This window comes from Fusarium falciforme, chromosome 3 (assembly GCF_026873545.1).
Source record: "Fusarium falciforme chromosome 3, complete sequence".
Taxonomy (NCBI): domain Eukaryota; kingdom Fungi; phylum Ascomycota; class Sordariomycetes; order Hypocreales; family Nectriaceae; genus Fusarium; species Fusarium falciforme.
The window spans coordinates 730,148-746,913 of NC_070546.1; the positions used below are offsets into that span (position 1 = coordinate 730,148).

At 51.4% G+C, this 16,766-nt stretch overlaps 6 protein-coding genes and 1 pseudogene across 7 annotated transcripts, besides 1 other annotated feature; 3 read left to right on the forward strand and 4 right to left on the reverse strand.

The window, feature by feature from the left end:
* Positions 1-441: 441 nt before the first annotated feature.
* NCS54_00354600 (Flavin prenyltransferase PAD1, mitochondrial) lies at positions 442-930 on the reverse strand (the record flags this gene model as incomplete). The annotated part of the gene is made up of 1 exon (XM_053149110.1): positions 442-930. One exon carries the CDS (start codon positions 928-930, stop codon positions 442-444), a length of 489 nt encoding a protein of 162 aa, XP_053005085.1.
* Positions 931-1,721: 791 nt separating this feature from the next.
* NCS54_00354700 (Ferulic acid decarboxylase 1) lies at positions 1,722-3,400 on the forward strand (the record flags this gene model as incomplete). Its single annotated transcript, XM_053149111.1, has 2 exons — positions 1,722-2,810; positions 2,855-3,400. 2 exons carry the CDS (start codon positions 1,722-1,724, stop codon positions 3,398-3,400), a joined length of 1,635 nt encoding a protein of 544 aa, XP_053005086.1.
* A 408-nt stretch (positions 3,401-3,808) lies between these two features.
* Positions 3,809-5,392, reverse strand: NCS54_00354800 (FAD-binding PCMH-type domain-containing protein; the record flags this gene model as incomplete). Its single annotated transcript, XM_053149112.1, has 3 exons — positions 3,809-3,952; positions 4,003-4,269; positions 4,328-5,392. The coding sequence occupies 3 exons, from the start codon at positions 5,390-5,392 to the stop codon at positions 3,809-3,811; spliced, it is 1,476 nt and encodes a 491-aa protein (XP_053005087.1).
* A 540-nt stretch (positions 5,393-5,932) lies between these two features.
* NCS54_00354900 (Hypothetical protein) lies at positions 5,933-7,505 on the forward strand (the record flags this gene model as incomplete). Its single annotated transcript, XM_053149113.1, has 3 exons — positions 5,933-6,059; positions 6,116-7,282; positions 7,342-7,505. 3 exons carry the CDS (start codon positions 5,933-5,935, stop codon positions 7,503-7,505), a joined length of 1,458 nt encoding a protein of 485 aa, XP_053005088.1.
* Positions 7,506-7,828: 323 nt separating this feature from the next.
* On the reverse strand, positions 7,829-9,460 carry NCS54_00355000 (Aldedh domain-containing protein; the record flags this gene model as incomplete). The annotated part of the gene is made up of 3 exons (XM_053149114.1): positions 7,829-8,419; positions 8,478-8,871; positions 8,934-9,460. 3 exons carry the CDS (start codon positions 9,458-9,460, stop codon positions 7,829-7,831), a joined length of 1,512 nt encoding a protein of 503 aa, XP_053005089.1.
* A 2,104-nt stretch (positions 9,461-11,564) lies between these two features.
* On the forward strand, positions 11,565-13,151 carry NCS54_00355100 (annotated as a pseudogene). The gene is made up of 6 exons: positions 11,565-11,915; positions 11,973-12,074; positions 12,128-12,562; positions 12,706-12,901; positions 12,958-13,036; positions 13,091-13,151.
* Positions 11,565-13,151: a sequence feature.
* Positions 13,152-13,476: 325 nt separating this feature from the next.
* NCS54_00355200 (AAA domain-containing protein) lies at positions 13,477-16,587 on the reverse strand (the record flags this gene model as incomplete). The annotated part of the gene is made up of 8 exons (XM_053149115.1): positions 13,477-13,688; positions 13,753-14,029; positions 14,095-14,138; positions 14,209-14,445; positions 14,526-14,729; positions 14,784-15,015; positions 15,088-16,081; positions 16,136-16,587. 8 exons carry the CDS (start codon positions 16,585-16,587, stop codon positions 13,477-13,479), a joined length of 2,652 nt encoding a protein of 883 aa, XP_053005090.1.
* Between the last annotated feature and the right edge of the window lie 179 nt (positions 16,588-16,766).

A 16,766-nucleotide genomic window follows, 5' to 3' on the forward strand; every position in this document is an offset into this window, starting at 1 on the left:
AAGACGTCGAGGGCAGCGCGGAGACTATCAAAAAGGTTATGCGAGATGAGGGGAATCTTGCTGAATCTGGGCCTCCTCAACAGGTCGAGCTCGGGCGACGCAGCAGGAATTGAGTCTACCCAGAGAAGCACGGCCAGAACCACACAAAAGACACCCTTCTCCCAAACTACACAACTTTTCCCATCGTTCACCTCCCCCTTCACCACACGCGACACCAGCGTAGGTCTTGGGACGGTTTTCCCTACTACTTCAGATGTCGAGATACAACCGAGGTCAAGTTGGACAGACTCACTCCGGTTTCAATGGCCCGTTGGGGATACCAGTACTATTTTCTCGGAGGGTATTTTCTAGCGCCACTCTTTCAGGTGTATTAATGATCGGCGTTGGTATTATTACTTGCTGTTGACTCATGGGACGTATTACTTGCCCTGCATTCTCCGTTTATTGAGCCTCTGCTGCACCTCTCAGTACCGGACGCGCCCGTGATGAACTCTTCTGGAATCCTTCCCAACGCGAGAACCCTTCGGTGAAAATGCCCAGAGAGTCCAGCATTCTCCCAGCCGTCTGATCAATGACATCTTGGATCCCTCTAGGTCTCGTGTAGAAAGCCGGGACTGGCGGGAAGATGACGGCACCAGCGCGTCGCAAGAATAACATGTTGTCAAGGTGTATGTCGCTGAGAGGAGTCTCCCGAACCGCTAGGATTAGCCTGCGATTTTCCTTGAGACTGACATCGGCAGCTCGGGAAATCAGATCATCGCAGAAGCCAGAGCGTATCGCAGCCAGAGTTTTCATGCTGCATGGCACGATGATCATGCCGTCGTGCTGAAAAGACCCAGACGCTATACTAGCAGAGACATCTTTGGCAGTGTATGTTGTGCTGGCCATCCCGCGGATTTCGACCTCGCTTAGTGACGTTTCATACTTCATTGTAGCTAGAGCCCACTTGCTAATAACGAGGTGAGTCTCAATGCCAAGCTGGCGTAGAATGGACAGGATTCGGATGGCGAATACAGTTCCAGTAGCGCCTGTAATTCCTACCACGATCCTTCGTGGCCTGGCTTGAGTTTCTCGGACTGGATCATGTTGTCGCGTCTGTTCTTCAGACGAAAGGAGACTTGATGATGCGCCCAAGCCATCGACTGGCAATCGTTGACAGATGGGCCCAAATGTATGAAAGCTGAGTTTGCCAGGAAGAAGGGGTGTTCTTACGGTGGCAGTAGCTTTGGCTAGACGGAGGCTGAGCATTTTCTGGGGCGAGTTGTAAGGGAAACGGCCGGGACCAATATCAGGGCCAGGAAGAGATTGTTTTGTAGTGATTGGATGTAAATATCGATCGGCTGGCCCTGATTCAAGCGGGAAGCGACAAGGATGACTCCTCGTCCGAACCTCGAGTAGCGCTTCCAATGTAATGATAATTATGCTCCACCCTCTTACTTACAGTTGGTATGGTGGCCCGGAGCCTTTCTTTTCTCGCCTAACCGGCTTGCGAGTGACCTAACGCCGGCTAACGGATAAGGTGGTTGATAAAGTCACCGGAATGAAGTTCCTAGAATAGGGGCCGGAATCTCCGCAGCACCATTGCAACCCATTCCGCATAACGAGATCTACTCACGGACTAAAAACGGGCATGGCATTTCATCTAAGCAAGGTGGCCGGCTACTCTATGCATTCTTCCCCCCAGCTTACTATGCCAAGTAATCGAATTGGGACAACAAGTTATGGCGCCTGTTGCTTTTGGACGTTGCACGCTACTCCCCTCGAGCCGCGCAAAAGCCCGAGTCAGACAAATCTTTGCTCCAGTATCGATCCGTACCAAAAGTGAAGGAGCTTCCTCTCAGCCGCGTCACATTGCTGCCCAACTCGACTTTCGAACATTCATCGATGTCCTGCGCGAAGACGGCGATCTGGCAGAAATCGAGCGCCAAGTTGACCCCCATCTTGAAGTGGGCGCAATCGTGCGGCGCGTGAGCGAGGTCAATGGTAAGGCACCCCTCTTCAACAATGTCAAGGGTGCCAAGGACGGGTTGTGGAGGATGTTTGGAAATGCGGCAAGCCTACGGGCCCGCGAGGAAGAGAGGTACGGCAGGATTGCTCGATCGTTAGGTCTGCCCGTCGATTCAAGCTGGAAGGCTATTCTGGAGAGAACACAGGAGGGAAAGGCTCGACCCCCTTTAGCCCCGCGGATTCTATCAACTGGGCCGTGCAAGCAGAACCAGATCCTTCAAAAAGACATCGATCTGCATAAGCTTCCAGCACCACTGCTACACCAGAGAGACGGGGGGAAGTACCTACAGACATATGGATTGCATGTGCTGCAGACACCGGACGCTTCCTGGACAAACTGGTCCATCTTCCGGGGCATGATCCATGACAGCAGGCGCCTTGTGTGCCTCGTCGGTTCAGGCCAGCACAACTCCATAATTAGGGACAAGTGGCTGGCAGAGGGCAAAACGGAGATGCCGTGGGCGCTCGCCATGGGCGTCCCTCCTGCCGCAAGTCTGGCTGCCGCCTCCCCTATCCCGGAAGGGGTGTCAGAAGGCGAGTATGTCGGAGCACTCGTTGGGCAGCCTCTGGACATGGTCAAGTGTGAGCTGAGTGACCTCCTTGTCCCCGCAAACAGTGAAATTATCTTTGAGGGAACATTTTCTCTCAAAGACAAAGCCTATGAAGGTCCCTTTGAGGACTATCTTGGACTGCACTTCGATCACGACAAACATTTGCATCCTCTTTTTACAGTCAACGCAATCACATATAGAGATGATGCTATTCTACCAGTTTCAGTGCCGGGAAGAATAACGGATGAATCGGTAAGAAGATCAGTCTCCATGTTTGAGCGGTCTGATTGACATAGCTTGAAACACAGCACACTACTGCATCACTCGCATCAGAGGAGCTCTTAACGCTCCTCAAGCATCACGATCTTCCCATCATAGATGCCTTCGCACCTCTTGAGTCCATGGCTACCTGGTGTGCGCTCCAAGTGGATGTCGACAAGCTAGCCAAGATGAAAACGAACTCCAAAGACTTCTGCAACAAACTGGGCCGCATTGCTTTCAATGATAAAAGCTGCATGCTCATCAATCGCATTCTGCTATTCGGTCACGATGTAGACATCGGCAACTTCAAGGATATCATTTGGGCCCTGGTTACAAGATGCCGTCCAGGCCAGGATGAGTACCTGTTTGAAGATGTCGCGAGCTTTCCCATGACTCCATATATGTCTTATGGGAGTGGAGGCCCCAAGAAGGGAGGAAAGGTGATTTCTGACTGTCTGTTCCCCATGGAGTACGAGGGGAAAAGATCGTTTAGTGGGGTTGACTTTGAGAGGAGCTACCCTGAGGATGTCAAAAACAGGGTCAAGTCTAACTGGACCGCTATGGGATTTGAGCCCGTCTAGAAGGGGACGTGTCGGTTTGACACTGGTGCATGAATTTGACAGTTGCGTTCTCATGGTTCCTCAACGTAGATGAGCGTCTCCTAAAGTTATTGAAATGCATTCTTAGAGCGAAACGTGTTCGCAGCCGAAACGTGGTAGGGGTTTAATAACGTTGTGATATTTTGTTGTGGCATCGCGGCAGCCAAGTTCAGGCTACAAACAATACATCTTCTACATAACAGGGGGCTGGATCGAGTCTCACGTGGACAATAAGGAGAGAAGAGCAGTGAAATGAGTATATCACGATAGACAATGTCAAATAACTTGGTGGTCGGCGAAGAAGCACGTCTACTACCGTCATTGGATTGTAAGCTCAGTCATATAAACGAGTTCCAGACCACTCGCAACTTCCAGTGGACAAGAGAAAATTCACAGTTGAGACCGGTTTTGCATGCGGTTGATCTTGTCGTGCGCCCGGACAAACGCCTTATAATTGGGGAACAGCTCGTTGGGATCCCACTTCTCCCTAATCCTCAGGAACTTGGCTAGGGCAGTATCGCTAAGCACCTTGCACTGCATACAGTTAGAGACATGGCTTAGAGAGGGCATTCGGAGGAACATACGTTGGCATCGTCATTGTTGACATCGATCTCTGTGATGTACTGACCCACCGCAACAGGGAATGCACGCTTGTATCGGTCACGCATTGGCTGATAGATGCCTGGCTCAAGCTTAGGGTCTGTCCAGCCAGTGATGGTGGAGATGTAAAGATCTTGCGGCAGGCTAAGACAAGCATCTTCCTCATCAGGTACAATATCGCAGTGGCACATAAACACGGAAGAAGTCCTCGTGGGAAGCTCGAGCATTGCGGGCTTGATAGCTTCCAGGAGCTGTGTATTGTTCCACGTTAGTCAATCGACAAAGCACCGCTCAACAAGGAAAACTCACCCGCTCAAGAGGAACCTCGGGGTCATTCATGATACTGTTGATCTGCCAGCGATCATTCTTGGCGTTGCCCAAAAAGCCACGCTTGCGTGCAAAAATCTCGTCAAATGTCCTCCTCTGCACAGGCTCAAACTTGAGCAGATGTTCTTGCACTTCAGGGGTCAGCTTGTCATAGGCACTGAGCAATGTTCTAGCCTCCCTCAGTGTATCACAATAGCACTGCAAGTTCAGAGTCATGTGCAATTTCGCGTTTGGTGGAATGGCGTCAGTGGTATAGGCTGGGTCAAATTTCTCAGGATAGTCGATAGTGAGGTTGAGATCGGTGCCGTACTTGGGCGTGTCGCGGCCTCGCTCGATGGCCCATGACATGAGAGTCATGTAATTGTCGCTGTTGATTTCGAATTTGAGACTTCGCTCCCACATGAGTGAGGCTTTGATCGTCCTTCCCCAGAAACGGGTGACGAGGCCGAAGAAGCCGAGTCCGCTGCCCCGGGCCGCCCAGAACAGGTCCCGGTTCTCAGTGCGGCTGGCAACCACGGTCCGGCCATCAGGAACAACGATTTCGAGCTTGGTGATCCATGTTTGGTTTGTTGCACCCCATCCTCGAACAAACCAACCCTGGCCTCCAGCGAGCAGAAATCCACCTGATCCGACAGTGGGAGCATGGCCGTGAGGGAAGAACCTCTTGACCTCTTGGAGTCTAGCAGCGAGCTCCTCTACACGGCACGATGGCCCGAATGTGACTTCCTGGGTGATGGGGTCGTAGTCGATCTGCCGGTTGAGGTTGACTGTGTCGATCAGGATGCCGCCTTCAATAAGGCTGGGTACGTTGAAGATGTGGCCAGAAGTTCGAATGCCGACTTTAACGCCCAACTCGGTTGCTCTCTTGAAGGCATGTGAAACATCTTGGGGTGTTTCCACAAGATGGATCTCTCGCGGGAATCGAGACGGAGTATCAGCGGTTGGGTTGTTGCGGCGGCATCGCTCGTAGTCAGGTGTTCCACGGACGAGCACCTTGGACGGATACTTTGGCTGGGTGGCGTACCGTGGCTGGTTTGGGCTGGACATGATGGCAGTGATAGCTTCTTGGTTTGGGGAGAGTAGTAGTCGGAATTGATCAAGCCGTGAGAGGACATGATAAGATTTCGGGGACGACGGCTTTCATCCTTTAAACATACATATGTACTAGAATTCCTATTCGTACGTCCGTCAAGTTCTGTGGCTCTATACGACTCCTGCGTCTCAGGTTGTCCGCAATACAACATCTCGAAGCCCTGCTCAATGGTCTGAAAGTAATCGATTGGCGGGCGTCTCGCCGACTTGTCAAGTCGGAACTTCCACGGTGCGTTCCGACAGGGAAAACAACTATGTACCGAAACTCGGTCCCGACACTCGGCAGCGGACTCGGCAGCGGAGCGGGGTAGTCAACGTATTCCGGGCCGTTCCGCCAGACATCCATTGACTTCGAGCGAACAGCAACTGAAGTCTGTTTCCGACCAGTTGGTTTACAGTTGCCCAGGAATATCAAGTCATTTTGTGAGCAAACCTTGGTAGCCAACTGAACGTTGACGCGAAACTGGAGCCGTTAGTTTGACCACCGCGGCCACAATGACGTCCGCCATCGCAGCATCAGAACTAGCCAGACATGACAAGAAAGATGACGTCTGGATTTCTGTCAATGGAATGGTCTACAACATGACCGAGTTTGCGCCCGAGCATCCCGGAGGAGCGGAGAGTAAGCCCAAGTCCCACCCCATCAGCGACCTAGCTAACCGTCTTTTCATTACCTAGTTATATACCAGCACGCTGGAGCTGATGCATCGGCCACCTACAATGAAGCCCATGGACCATCTCTGATTCGAAAATCTTTGGACGTCAAGTTCCACATCGGGACTGTTGACCAGGCCACGGTGCCCCGGAAACCGCAGGTCCCCAGTCGTCCTCAAGCCGAGGACCCACGTGAGAAACCAGACTTGGACGCCATCATCAACTTGGATGATTTTGAGCATGCAGCCACGAAAGCTCTGAGTGAAAAGGCCATAGGCTACATCAGCAGTGGCTCCAACGATAATGACACTAGGGATGCAAACCGCTCTATCCTAAAAAAGGTTTTGCTACGCCCTCGGGTGATGCGAAATGTGAGGGACGTCAAGGCAAATACGACACTATTTGGATGTGAGCTGGATATTCCCGTCTACATGTCCCCTACCGGCGCGGCGAGGACTGGCGGCGCAGAGGGGGAGCTTACTCTAGCCCGTGGTGCAGCTGCTGGCGGCATCGTTCACTGTTTTGCAACTCCATCCTCATACCCCTACGACGAAATCCTCGATGAGACTCCAAAGAGGGCCTTCTTCCAACTTTACGTGAATAAGGATCGGAAGAAGTCAGAAACGGCGATTCAACAGATGGACGCTTCTGGCAAAATAAAGGCTATCTTGGTCACCGTGGATGTCCCTGTTGTTCCAAAGCGGGAAGCAGATGAGCGAATCAGGTCTAACGAGACATTATCTATAGCGGGAGTCAAGGTAGATGTGAAGGGCGGTGACAAAAAGGGCGCTGGTCTTGCGCGACAGACTGGCTCCTTCATCGACCCCAGTGTTGATTGGGGCATCATCAGCTGGCTCCGCAGCCTGACCTCTCTCCCCATCATTGTCAAGGGCATCCAGACAGCTCATGATGCCAGGATGGCTCACAGGCATGGTAGCGACGGAATAGTTATCAGCAACCACGGGGGCAGGGCCGTCGACCATGCGCCCCCAGCAATTCTGGTCTTGTTAGAGCTTCAGAAGAACTGTCCCGAGGTACTAGAGTCTATGGAAGTTCTGATTGACGGCGGATTTCGCCGGGGCGCCGACGTGGTTAAGGCCATCTGCCTCGGAGCATCAGCTGTGGGTATTGGCAGAAGCTTCCTGTACTCGCTGAGTTACGGCCAGCAAGGAGTAGAGCATGCCATTTCCAGTAGGTTTCCATCAGCTCCCTATATCTGTTTGCAGAGACACTGAAAAACGCGCTTATAGTTTTGCGCGATGAAATCGAGACTACGATGCGTTTATGCGGAATGACGGACTTGATGAGGGACGCCCACCCAGACTTGGTCAACACTCTTGAAGTTGATCACTTGGTGCCAACAGATAGTCACCCCTACGCAAGGAAGATAACACGACGTCAAAGCCGCCTGTAGCCAGATTCAAATAGAGATTCCGGTTTCGACATGGATCACTTTTCTAGTTGGGCAAACTTGACATAGCATGAGACAAGAATGAACATGGCCGCAAGTATATTCACTATCTAAACTGAGGACTTGTCCATGCATCATTATGTTTAGAAGAGGAGCAAGTTACACTCACTTTATTTACGCACTAATCACTGACAAGGATCCACCGCATAAGCTGCTGGGATCATCAAGGAGGCATTATCCTAGGGTGACATTCAGGTCGACGGCCCTCTTCAGGTTCCGATTTAACTCGGCAGAGACCTTGGCTCAGCCAAGTGCTTGACTCAACACTAGTCCATCCAAGTTACCGTCTTGTAATACAAGAATTCGTCTAGCCCTTGGTAGCCATTGAAACGTCCAAAGCCGCTCTTCTTGACACCACCATGCGGCAACGGATGCTCGTCATGTACGGTCATGGAGTTAATGTGCACCGCTCCTGATTCAAGCTCGTCGGCGATCCGGAAGCCCTTGCTCAGATCGTTTGTGAAGACGGCCGCAGATAAGCCATATTCTGTGTCGTTTGCCAGGGCCACAGCGTCTTCGAGGGACTTGAAGGTGAAGAGAGAAACGCTGGGCCCGAATGATTCGCCTGAATAGAGCTGCATGTTGGGTTTGACGTTGTTCAGAAGGACAGGTCTCATCCGTGTCTCAACCTGGTCTGTATGGCTATCGTCGAATAGAGGTACTGACTTAGCACCCTTGGAGACAGCATCCGCAACCAATTCACGGTTGCGCTGGGCAGATCCTGCCGTGACAAGGACTGGTGTGTCTTGCGCAGAGCCGAAAAGCTTTTGAATTGTCTGACCGAGAATTCTCTGGAACTCAGGCGCGATGGAGTCCTGCACCAGGATTCGTTCAGTGGACATGCATATCTGGCCCGCCTTTTTGATGCGCATTAGTCGTTGCTACAGATCATAAAGACGGTAGCAAGATACTTACATTCATGAATGCCCCTCGAGCGCAATGCAAGCTGGCTTTCTCAAGATCGGCGTCCTCGAGCACGATGGCACTAGCTTTCCCCCCGAGCTCCATCAGCACGGGCTTCAGGTGCTTGCCCGCCGTTTCAGCGATGATGCTGCCGACTCTAGTGCTTCCGGTAAAGTTTATCTTCTTGACATGCGGGTGAGTTATAAGGCTGTTGATGGTGTCCGACGCGTTCATGGGGGAGTGGAAAATGAGGTTCAGACAGCCATCTGGTAGGCCTGCCTCACGGAAGACGTCTGCAATGGCCCAGTAACACCGGGGCGAGAACTCTGCTCCCTTTAGAATGGCTGTGTTTCCCGTTGCCAGCGCGAAGGTGACGGATCGAAGGCCCAGATGATATGGTGCGTTCCTGGTGTCTTTGTGTGAGCAGTCCCGCTGTCACAAGTCGAGGAAAGAGGTAGGCATGCTTACCACGGTGCAATCCCCAGGTTAACTCCGTATGGCCTCTTGTAAACCAGAGCCCTCATTCCCTCGTGGTTAGACTCCGGTACAGTGCCCTGAACTGCCCCGGCTATCCTACCAGCTGTATCCTTGAGGCCATCAATAGAAAGTCCCAGGATAAAGTCTTGGTAGTCTTGATTAGCCCCCATTTCGTGGTGCATGTACTCCCCGAGCTCCTTTCGTCGTTTATTCATGACATCGGCAGCCGCAAGGAAGATATCGCGCCGAGCCGAGGCCTTGGTCTTGGACCACTTCGTAAAAGCATCGTGCGCCTTTTCAACGGCATCGTTGACCTGATCTTTGGTTGCACATGACATGGACCAAATTTCTTTCCCCGTCAGTGGACTAATGACGGGGAACGACTTGGAAGATTTGATATCTTTGCCGTTGATAACGAGGGGAACTGTGTGCTTAGTCGAGATATTTCGATAGCCTCGATGTGATCGAGTTTGGACGCTCCGAGCGAAGTCTGCCCGACAATGCTTGATACAGTTCATGATGAGCTCACGTTACAGGTCCCGACTGCCAGCAATGTTGGCACGTCGCTTTATTCACAACTAAGTTAAGGCATAGACCCCAAAACAAGGGTCTCCAACCTGCATATGATAGCCATTCAGAACGCGCATCAACACAGGCCACATTCCGATTCAGAATCCCTGTTCCGATACGGCCCCATTCCGTCGCAGGGTCGGAACAACGCCATCAAGGTGATCCGTGTTCCTACCTGCAAGCGAGCCCAATATCCTACCGTGTCCGGCGGCTGTGGATGTTCCGCTTCAGTGGCATTTTCCTTAGAGATGAGCATATGAGAAGTCTAACCGCTTGTTCTCACCGTTGACACAGTGAAAAAGTTTGGAGAGAAAGCTCTATGATATCATCGGACAGACTGTTGATTCTACTAGATCTTGGACCTACCTAGATTTCCCTCTCAACAATTCCCTGCTAAACCATATGTGGACCAGGTCGGGTTTCAGGTTCGCGTGAAAGTAAGAAACGCATGAGAGAAATGCGAAACTCCACAGTAGACGAAATGACTAGATGTCGGATGCGGCATCGACACATCATAGATGAATGTCAACTGGACCACATGACGCGAAGTGGCTACTGTATCTATCTAGTACAACACCTGTTTCTCCCACTTCGGGGTCGCAGGAGTATTGCCCTTGAAATATGTATTCTGCCTATCTTTACTAGCCAAGTCTACCGCCTACGTGCTAATCCTACCTACATGCAGACCGCCGGTGATTGCGATATCAGCGCCAGTGGTGTAACTCGCGGCGTCGCTGAGTAAGTAGATGACAGCACCAGTGAGATCATCCCGCTTCCCCATGCGCTGTAAGGGTGGCTTCTTCTCAAAGACCTCGGCCATAGAAGGCTTCGCATTTCGCACCTCCTGCGTCATTTCGGTGTCGATGAACCCGGGAGATATGGTATTGACTCGAATTCGACTTGGTGCCAGCTCGACGGCCAGAGCCTCAGATAGTGTCTTGACTGCGCCTTTGGTTGCACCGTACGCTGACATGTGGTGGAATGGAAGAACAGTATGGGCGGTGATGGAGGAAATTAAGACGAGGCTTCCACCGCTCCCTTGTTTCTTCATCTGCTCCGCTGCAAGTTGTGCTGTGAAGTATGTTCCAATGACCTGCAAATATAATTAGTCTCGAGTCGCTGCTAACGAGCCTGCCTGGTTGAAACAAACATTGACATCGTGGATCCTCCGGGCCTCTGGCCAGCTGGTCTCCTCAAATGGCTTCTCCAAAGCCAGGCCGGCACAGGTAACACACCCATCTAGGCTCCCCAGCACGGTCATTGACTCTTGGAAGGCTCTTTTTAAGCCCTCTTCGTTTGTTACATCGGCCTGGACGTATTTGACCTTGACGCCATGCTGCTTTGAAAGGGTGGAAAAGTCCAGACTTGGCTTATCTTTGATATCCATTGCCAACACATTGCCCCCCATCTGGGCGATGGCATCAACCAGTGCGAAACCGATTCCCTGGGCACCTCCCGTCACGACGTAGTTTCGTGACGTTAGATCAAAGGCTCTTCGTACACTTGCAAATGCTGTCGTCGCCATGTCTGTTTTCTTTGGAGATGGAGAAAATAAGCTGTGTAGCCCGGGAATTTGAGGAGCAATGGTTTCTTTATCTAAGGAAATGCTCTTGGAAGATATTGAGATCACCAGGAGGCGACTGTGGTTCTCATGCACATACATACTAAGAAAGCTGGCTATTCAGCATCTTGGTAATACCCCGCTGCTAGCCAAAGTCGGAATATCGAAACATCGGAACATTCCTAAGACAAAGGAGGTTCCGAACTTGGGAGAACAAATAGTTCCGCCGGGCGATTTTGAGCGGCATGAAGGTGACTGACCTTACGCAGGGACTTGATCGTGCTCCGGCCGGTACTTGGCCCATGGATGGCATTGTGAAGGTTGATCGGACGGGGGTAAATCGGATGCCGGCGCCGGATTGACATCCGACCATCACAAACGCTGCTGATTAAGCCGTTGACCAATAATTGCTTGCTTCCGGCGGTCGTTCTTGTCACAAGATGGCACAATACTAAAGGAGAAAGGATGACCCCAAATGTTCAGGATAATAGAACAAATCACCTTCAAGGGACACAACGACAAACATCATCATGACTGGAACTAATCGCTGGAGACAACTCGATGTCGCTATCATCGGAGGCGGCATAGGTGGACAAGCTTGTGCGACTGCTCTCCGAAGGCAGGGTCACAAGGTCACCATTTACGAGCGGGCAGACTTCGCCGGTGAAGTCGGGGCCTCGATCTCCTGTGCCGCGAATGGCACTCGGTGGCTTGAGGAATGGGGCGTCAACATTGAACTCGGTGATCCTGTCATCTTGAAGAAGCTCATTAGCCGTGACTGGAAGACGGGCGAACCCGTCAGCGTCTATGACCTGTCTGACTACAAGGAGCGCTGGGGATATGTATGTTCAGCTTGTCACCTATCAGCCTGATACTAACCTAACTGTTACCCCCATTAGGTCTACTACATGTTTCATCGGCAGTACATGCATAGAATGCTCAAGGATAGTGCCAGCGGCGAAGGAGAGGGCATTCCGGCTAAACTCGTTGTCAACCACAAGGTGAGTGGTCCAGGTCCCAAACTGATGCATCCATGGATCTGATATCTTCCTAGGCTGAAAAGGTCGACCTTGAAACAGGCGAAATTACCTTCACCAACGGAAACAAGGTCAAGCACGACGTCATCATTGGTGCCGACGGTATCGGGTCGACAGTTCGTCAAGAGCTTGGCATCAAGGCAATCAGGAACCCAGCCACTTGCACATGTCTGCACTCCAATGTGGACACTGAAAAAGCCGTCAAGCTCGGCCTAGTTGACTACTCCAAAAACAGCGCTATCGAGTACTGGGGTGGCTACAACACGCACTACAAGATCGTCCTTTCTCCTTGTAACGGCGGTCGCCTTCTGTCCTACTACTGCTTCTTCCCGCGGGAGGCTAGCGATTTGGCACACCAGAGCTGGGACCAGGCGGCGACTGTCGAGGAGCTGCTGGCGCCATATCCCGACCTCGATCGCCAGGTCTTTAAGCACCTAGAAATCAGCTACGAGGTGCGCCCATGGCGTTTATGGATCCATGAGCCGTACCCACTGTGGCAGAAAGGCTTGGCTTGCATTTTGGGAGACGCAGCTCATCCGGTACCAAGTCCATGTCCTGCCACGAACGAGCGGCGTGCTGCTAACTGGTGCCCTAGATGATGCCCGATCAAAGTCAGGGCGCGTGCCAGGCGATTGAAGATGCCGCCGCTCTGGGTCTAGTCTTCAGCAAAGAAAACTTCAACGGCGACATCCGTGAGGCACTCGAAGTGTTCGAAGAGGTCAGGAAGCCGCGGGGAACCAAGGTTCAAGCCGCGTCAGCCCGGGCCAGAGAGAACATCAACGAGCGTATTGGTGAGATCCATGGCGCAAATCAAATCCGCGGGAGTAGATGCACTGACTGGTCATAGGTTTCTCGAGTAACACGGATACGACAGTCTACGCCGTGCAGAGTGAGGAAGATAAGCTCACCATCGATGAAATGAATCTGTAAGTATCTTTGTGCTCTTAGACACCGAGACGAGCCTTACTAAATCACCTAAGCTATGACATGAAACTTCATGTCAAGGACACGCTGGCCAAACATCGGCAGGGTGAAGCTTAGCTGGAGTATAAAGGGCCTAGGTAGTGATAAGGAGAAAGATGATTCCGAACATTATTTCGCCACATAAGCAGTGATGTGTTTAATAAATCCGGGTCTCGAGCCCCCACGGGAGTGCTGTTCGTGTCATGCGTAAAACTATAAGGTGTTTGGGCGGAAAGTTCGAATTGTCCTTACAGATCTCCATGGAGGTCACGCTAAGCTTGGCTGTAGGAAACACATCCTAAGTCGATTTCACTATGCCGAGAAGCCGTACGATCACGTTAAAAACATAGGGTAGCTGGGGTAAGAGGGAAGGCTTTGGGCGATGGAATTCAGATCCTCGCCATCATAACTTGCCCTCTCCTCGGAAATACTTTTGAGCTGCCATTTCATCGGGGTAGGACCCGGTTGCCTCCTTGTAGTGGTCGTTGAACTCCCCTTTGTTTTTCAGCACAGCCTCCAGATCTTTAGCCATGACTTCAATCTTCTTTGGAGGCTTTCCGTCCACAGCATCTTTCAGACTCCTATGCCGTGCCAAGCTGATGGCACTAACCAGGACTGTTTCATCAATCAGTGTTAGCAATTCTGACGGCTTCATTTCTAGAACGTGGCCCAGGCTTACGATTCCGAATGTCTCGCCCGTTGAGCTTGAGATTGGTCGGGTACTGTTCCTTGCTTAAAACCACGTCTCGTGCCGTAGATCGAACAACAATGGTCGGTTTAATGGCTGAGCCACCAGTTTGCGAAGATTCAGAACCACCTTCCTGGTCCTGGTCCAGTTTGTCGAATAGCTTTCTCCAAATTTCTGTCCGCTCCGCATCGGTGGGACGCTCATATTGCACTGCTAGATGAATGCGAGACATCACAGCCTCGTCGAAGAGGCCGATTCCATTGGACGCCTTAGACGCAATAGAGAATGTGGTTAGAGGAATACGACAATGAGAAAAGTCGAACCGATACTCACGAGAAATAAAAGACCTGGAAAGTATTCCATCGAACGAAGAAAGGCTACGGGACAGATATTAGTACAGCGAGAGGAGTGCTGCAGAGGCATTAATCTCAAGTTATGAGAACCCACCAGTAACGAGAGCGTTGCGGCCAGTCTGCCCAGGCTCCCTTTGTTCCATATAAACCTCAGCTTCATCAATGAGCACAATGGCGCCCCAGATAGCTGCACGGCTAAGCCACTTCATCAACCGTTTCTCCATCTGAACTTCCTCCGTGCCGAGATCTGCTACAGAGAGACTTAGGAGGGGTCGTCTGGTCTTTTTGGCGATCAACTCCACCGTCATGGTCTTTCCAGTCCCCGGAGAACCTGTCCTCCTCAGTAAGTACCTGTTCCGTCTTGTGCTTCCTGAGAAGAGAAGTAGGAGTAAGCATCAAGCCTGGGCATACCATGAAGAAATATGACCTGTCCTCGTCCTTTACCTTCGATAAAGTCTGCGCTCCAATCAGTGGTCCATGGTTTCAGAGCAGTGCCCTTTCGAGGGGACCCAGCCACCGCTTCGATCATCTCTTGCTTCTCCTGGCTCATGATCAAGTGCTTCATTGGGTTGCTGTCCATAACTAGATCCTCAACGAAGCTCATATCAAAGATCGCTTGCGAAAGTCAGAGATTTCAAAGGACGGTGATCAACGTAGGCTACCACTCACCCCACTCTCGCTTCCCGAGTGCAAATCCCAGAACATGTACCGGAAGAAGGAGATAATGAGCGAGGTCAAGCTCATTGGCCGCTGAGCACTCCATGTCATTGAATTTTGAGAAGAGCGGCTCCCCGTGCAGATCCTGGGGTTCTTCACCAGAGACATCTGGCACTACCAAGTTGGGCGAGTCCAGAGCCTCCAGCATGTAGCTTTGGTGATCCACGATGATGTCTCCTTGATACTACAATAGTGGCGGTCAGTCTTAGTCTCGGGCTCAAGATTGCAGTGTGTAATTTCAGCTAAATCCACTTACGTGATACGGCTTGTCACTGATGACGAGTCCGTTATACCGCATGTAGCTTTGTTGATCACAGATAATGCGATAATAGCGCTTTCCACGCTCGATCAGCTGGGATCGTAAAGCTTCCGGGTCGGGCGCAAACTTGGTCGGGAATGCAGCGAGGTCTGTGATGACCTGCACACCGTAGAAGCGGTTTATGTAGATGATGCGGGCCCGCCGCCGCAGGCGCCCATTATCATAAGCAAGGTTCCAAAGAGTCAGTTGCCAGCGGTCTGTAGGGTGTGGATCAACGAGTGGTGACTGGCTTCCGTTGAACGACAAGTAGAGAAAATCCATAACAACGAAACCGGCCAACTTCTTGTCGCTGCCCTGCGATCGCAAGAAAACAATATCCCCCGGTTTAAAAAGAAGCCAAAGGAAGTCGTATGATGCCCGACCAGAGCTGTACAGATCCAATTCAGGTTTGACGATATTGTCCCACGCCTCCTGTACCGGAGGAGCCGTTAGTAACGTCTGGATATGCTTGCAGGTTCTCTCATCGCAAGAGACTCTGACTTGAGATCCCGTGTCCGGATTGCGGACGACGGCTTTGCTCTGGCCCGTGGCATCCCGGTGGCCCAGAAGATAATGCAAGTCATCCCAGTAGTGGAAAAGCTCCTTGAAGGGGTACACGAACGTCATTTCGTGATCCTGAATGTTGTAGCCGGGATAGTAACGAATCAGTGCCCGCAACACGTTCTGAATATACGGCGAGTGTACACGAATCCGTGTGGGGTATATTGTGCGCGCCCGAAAGTCAACATCCAGACTGAACTCCTCTGGATCCTCAATGGAGAAGTTCTTTCGACGTTGGCTCTTGCGAGGGGGGTTCTTTAAGTGCTCACCATCTACCCAGGCGTCAATATCCAGAACAGCGAGGTCTCTTCTTTCACGTCTTTCACGATCATCTTGCCGTAGGCCCTTAAACGGTAGCCAGGAATATCGAAATGTCTTCTTCCCTCCCTCGCTGCAAACTACTAATCAGTACGTCTGGGGGACTACTCTGTCGGGGGCAACTGACTTGCAAACTAAACGATAAAGGATCTCCTGACTGTTTCCAGTGGACGGAAATTGAGTCGGGATATATTCCTTTTCATCGGATATGGCAACAGTGTTGGAACCAATATTGACGGGCTCATCAAATGACCTGGAGAGGCCAGTTTCCTGTTTCTTTCCTCGTGGCACATCGTCACACTTGTCCTCGAATGCTAGATTCACAGGTGCCACGCCAAATCTCATTTGTTCCAATAAGAGGTCCCAGTTTCCTAGCTGATCCACATCCTGTGATGATACTCTTTCTTCATCCACGTATCCCCCGTTTGTTTGGTGATATCGATGTGCTGACACCACAGGCTGAATATCCTGTGATGGTATTCCTCTTTCACACTGGTCTGCCCAGTTTTGTTCGTGATATCGATGTGCTGACACCACAGGCTCAGCCTCTTGCGTCCTAGTGCGTTCTGAAGAAGTCATGTTCTTCTTTAGCTGTTTGAAAGTACCAGCGGAAAGGGTTGTAAAATAGGTATGGAAGGGAAAACAAGAGATGCGCCATATGAAAGCGGGCTTCTAGACGGTCTAAGAAGAAAAACTGCTGTCTCCTCGATAATTAATTATAGAACGTGCCGGTGCGGGGTACTAATTAGAGGCCGATG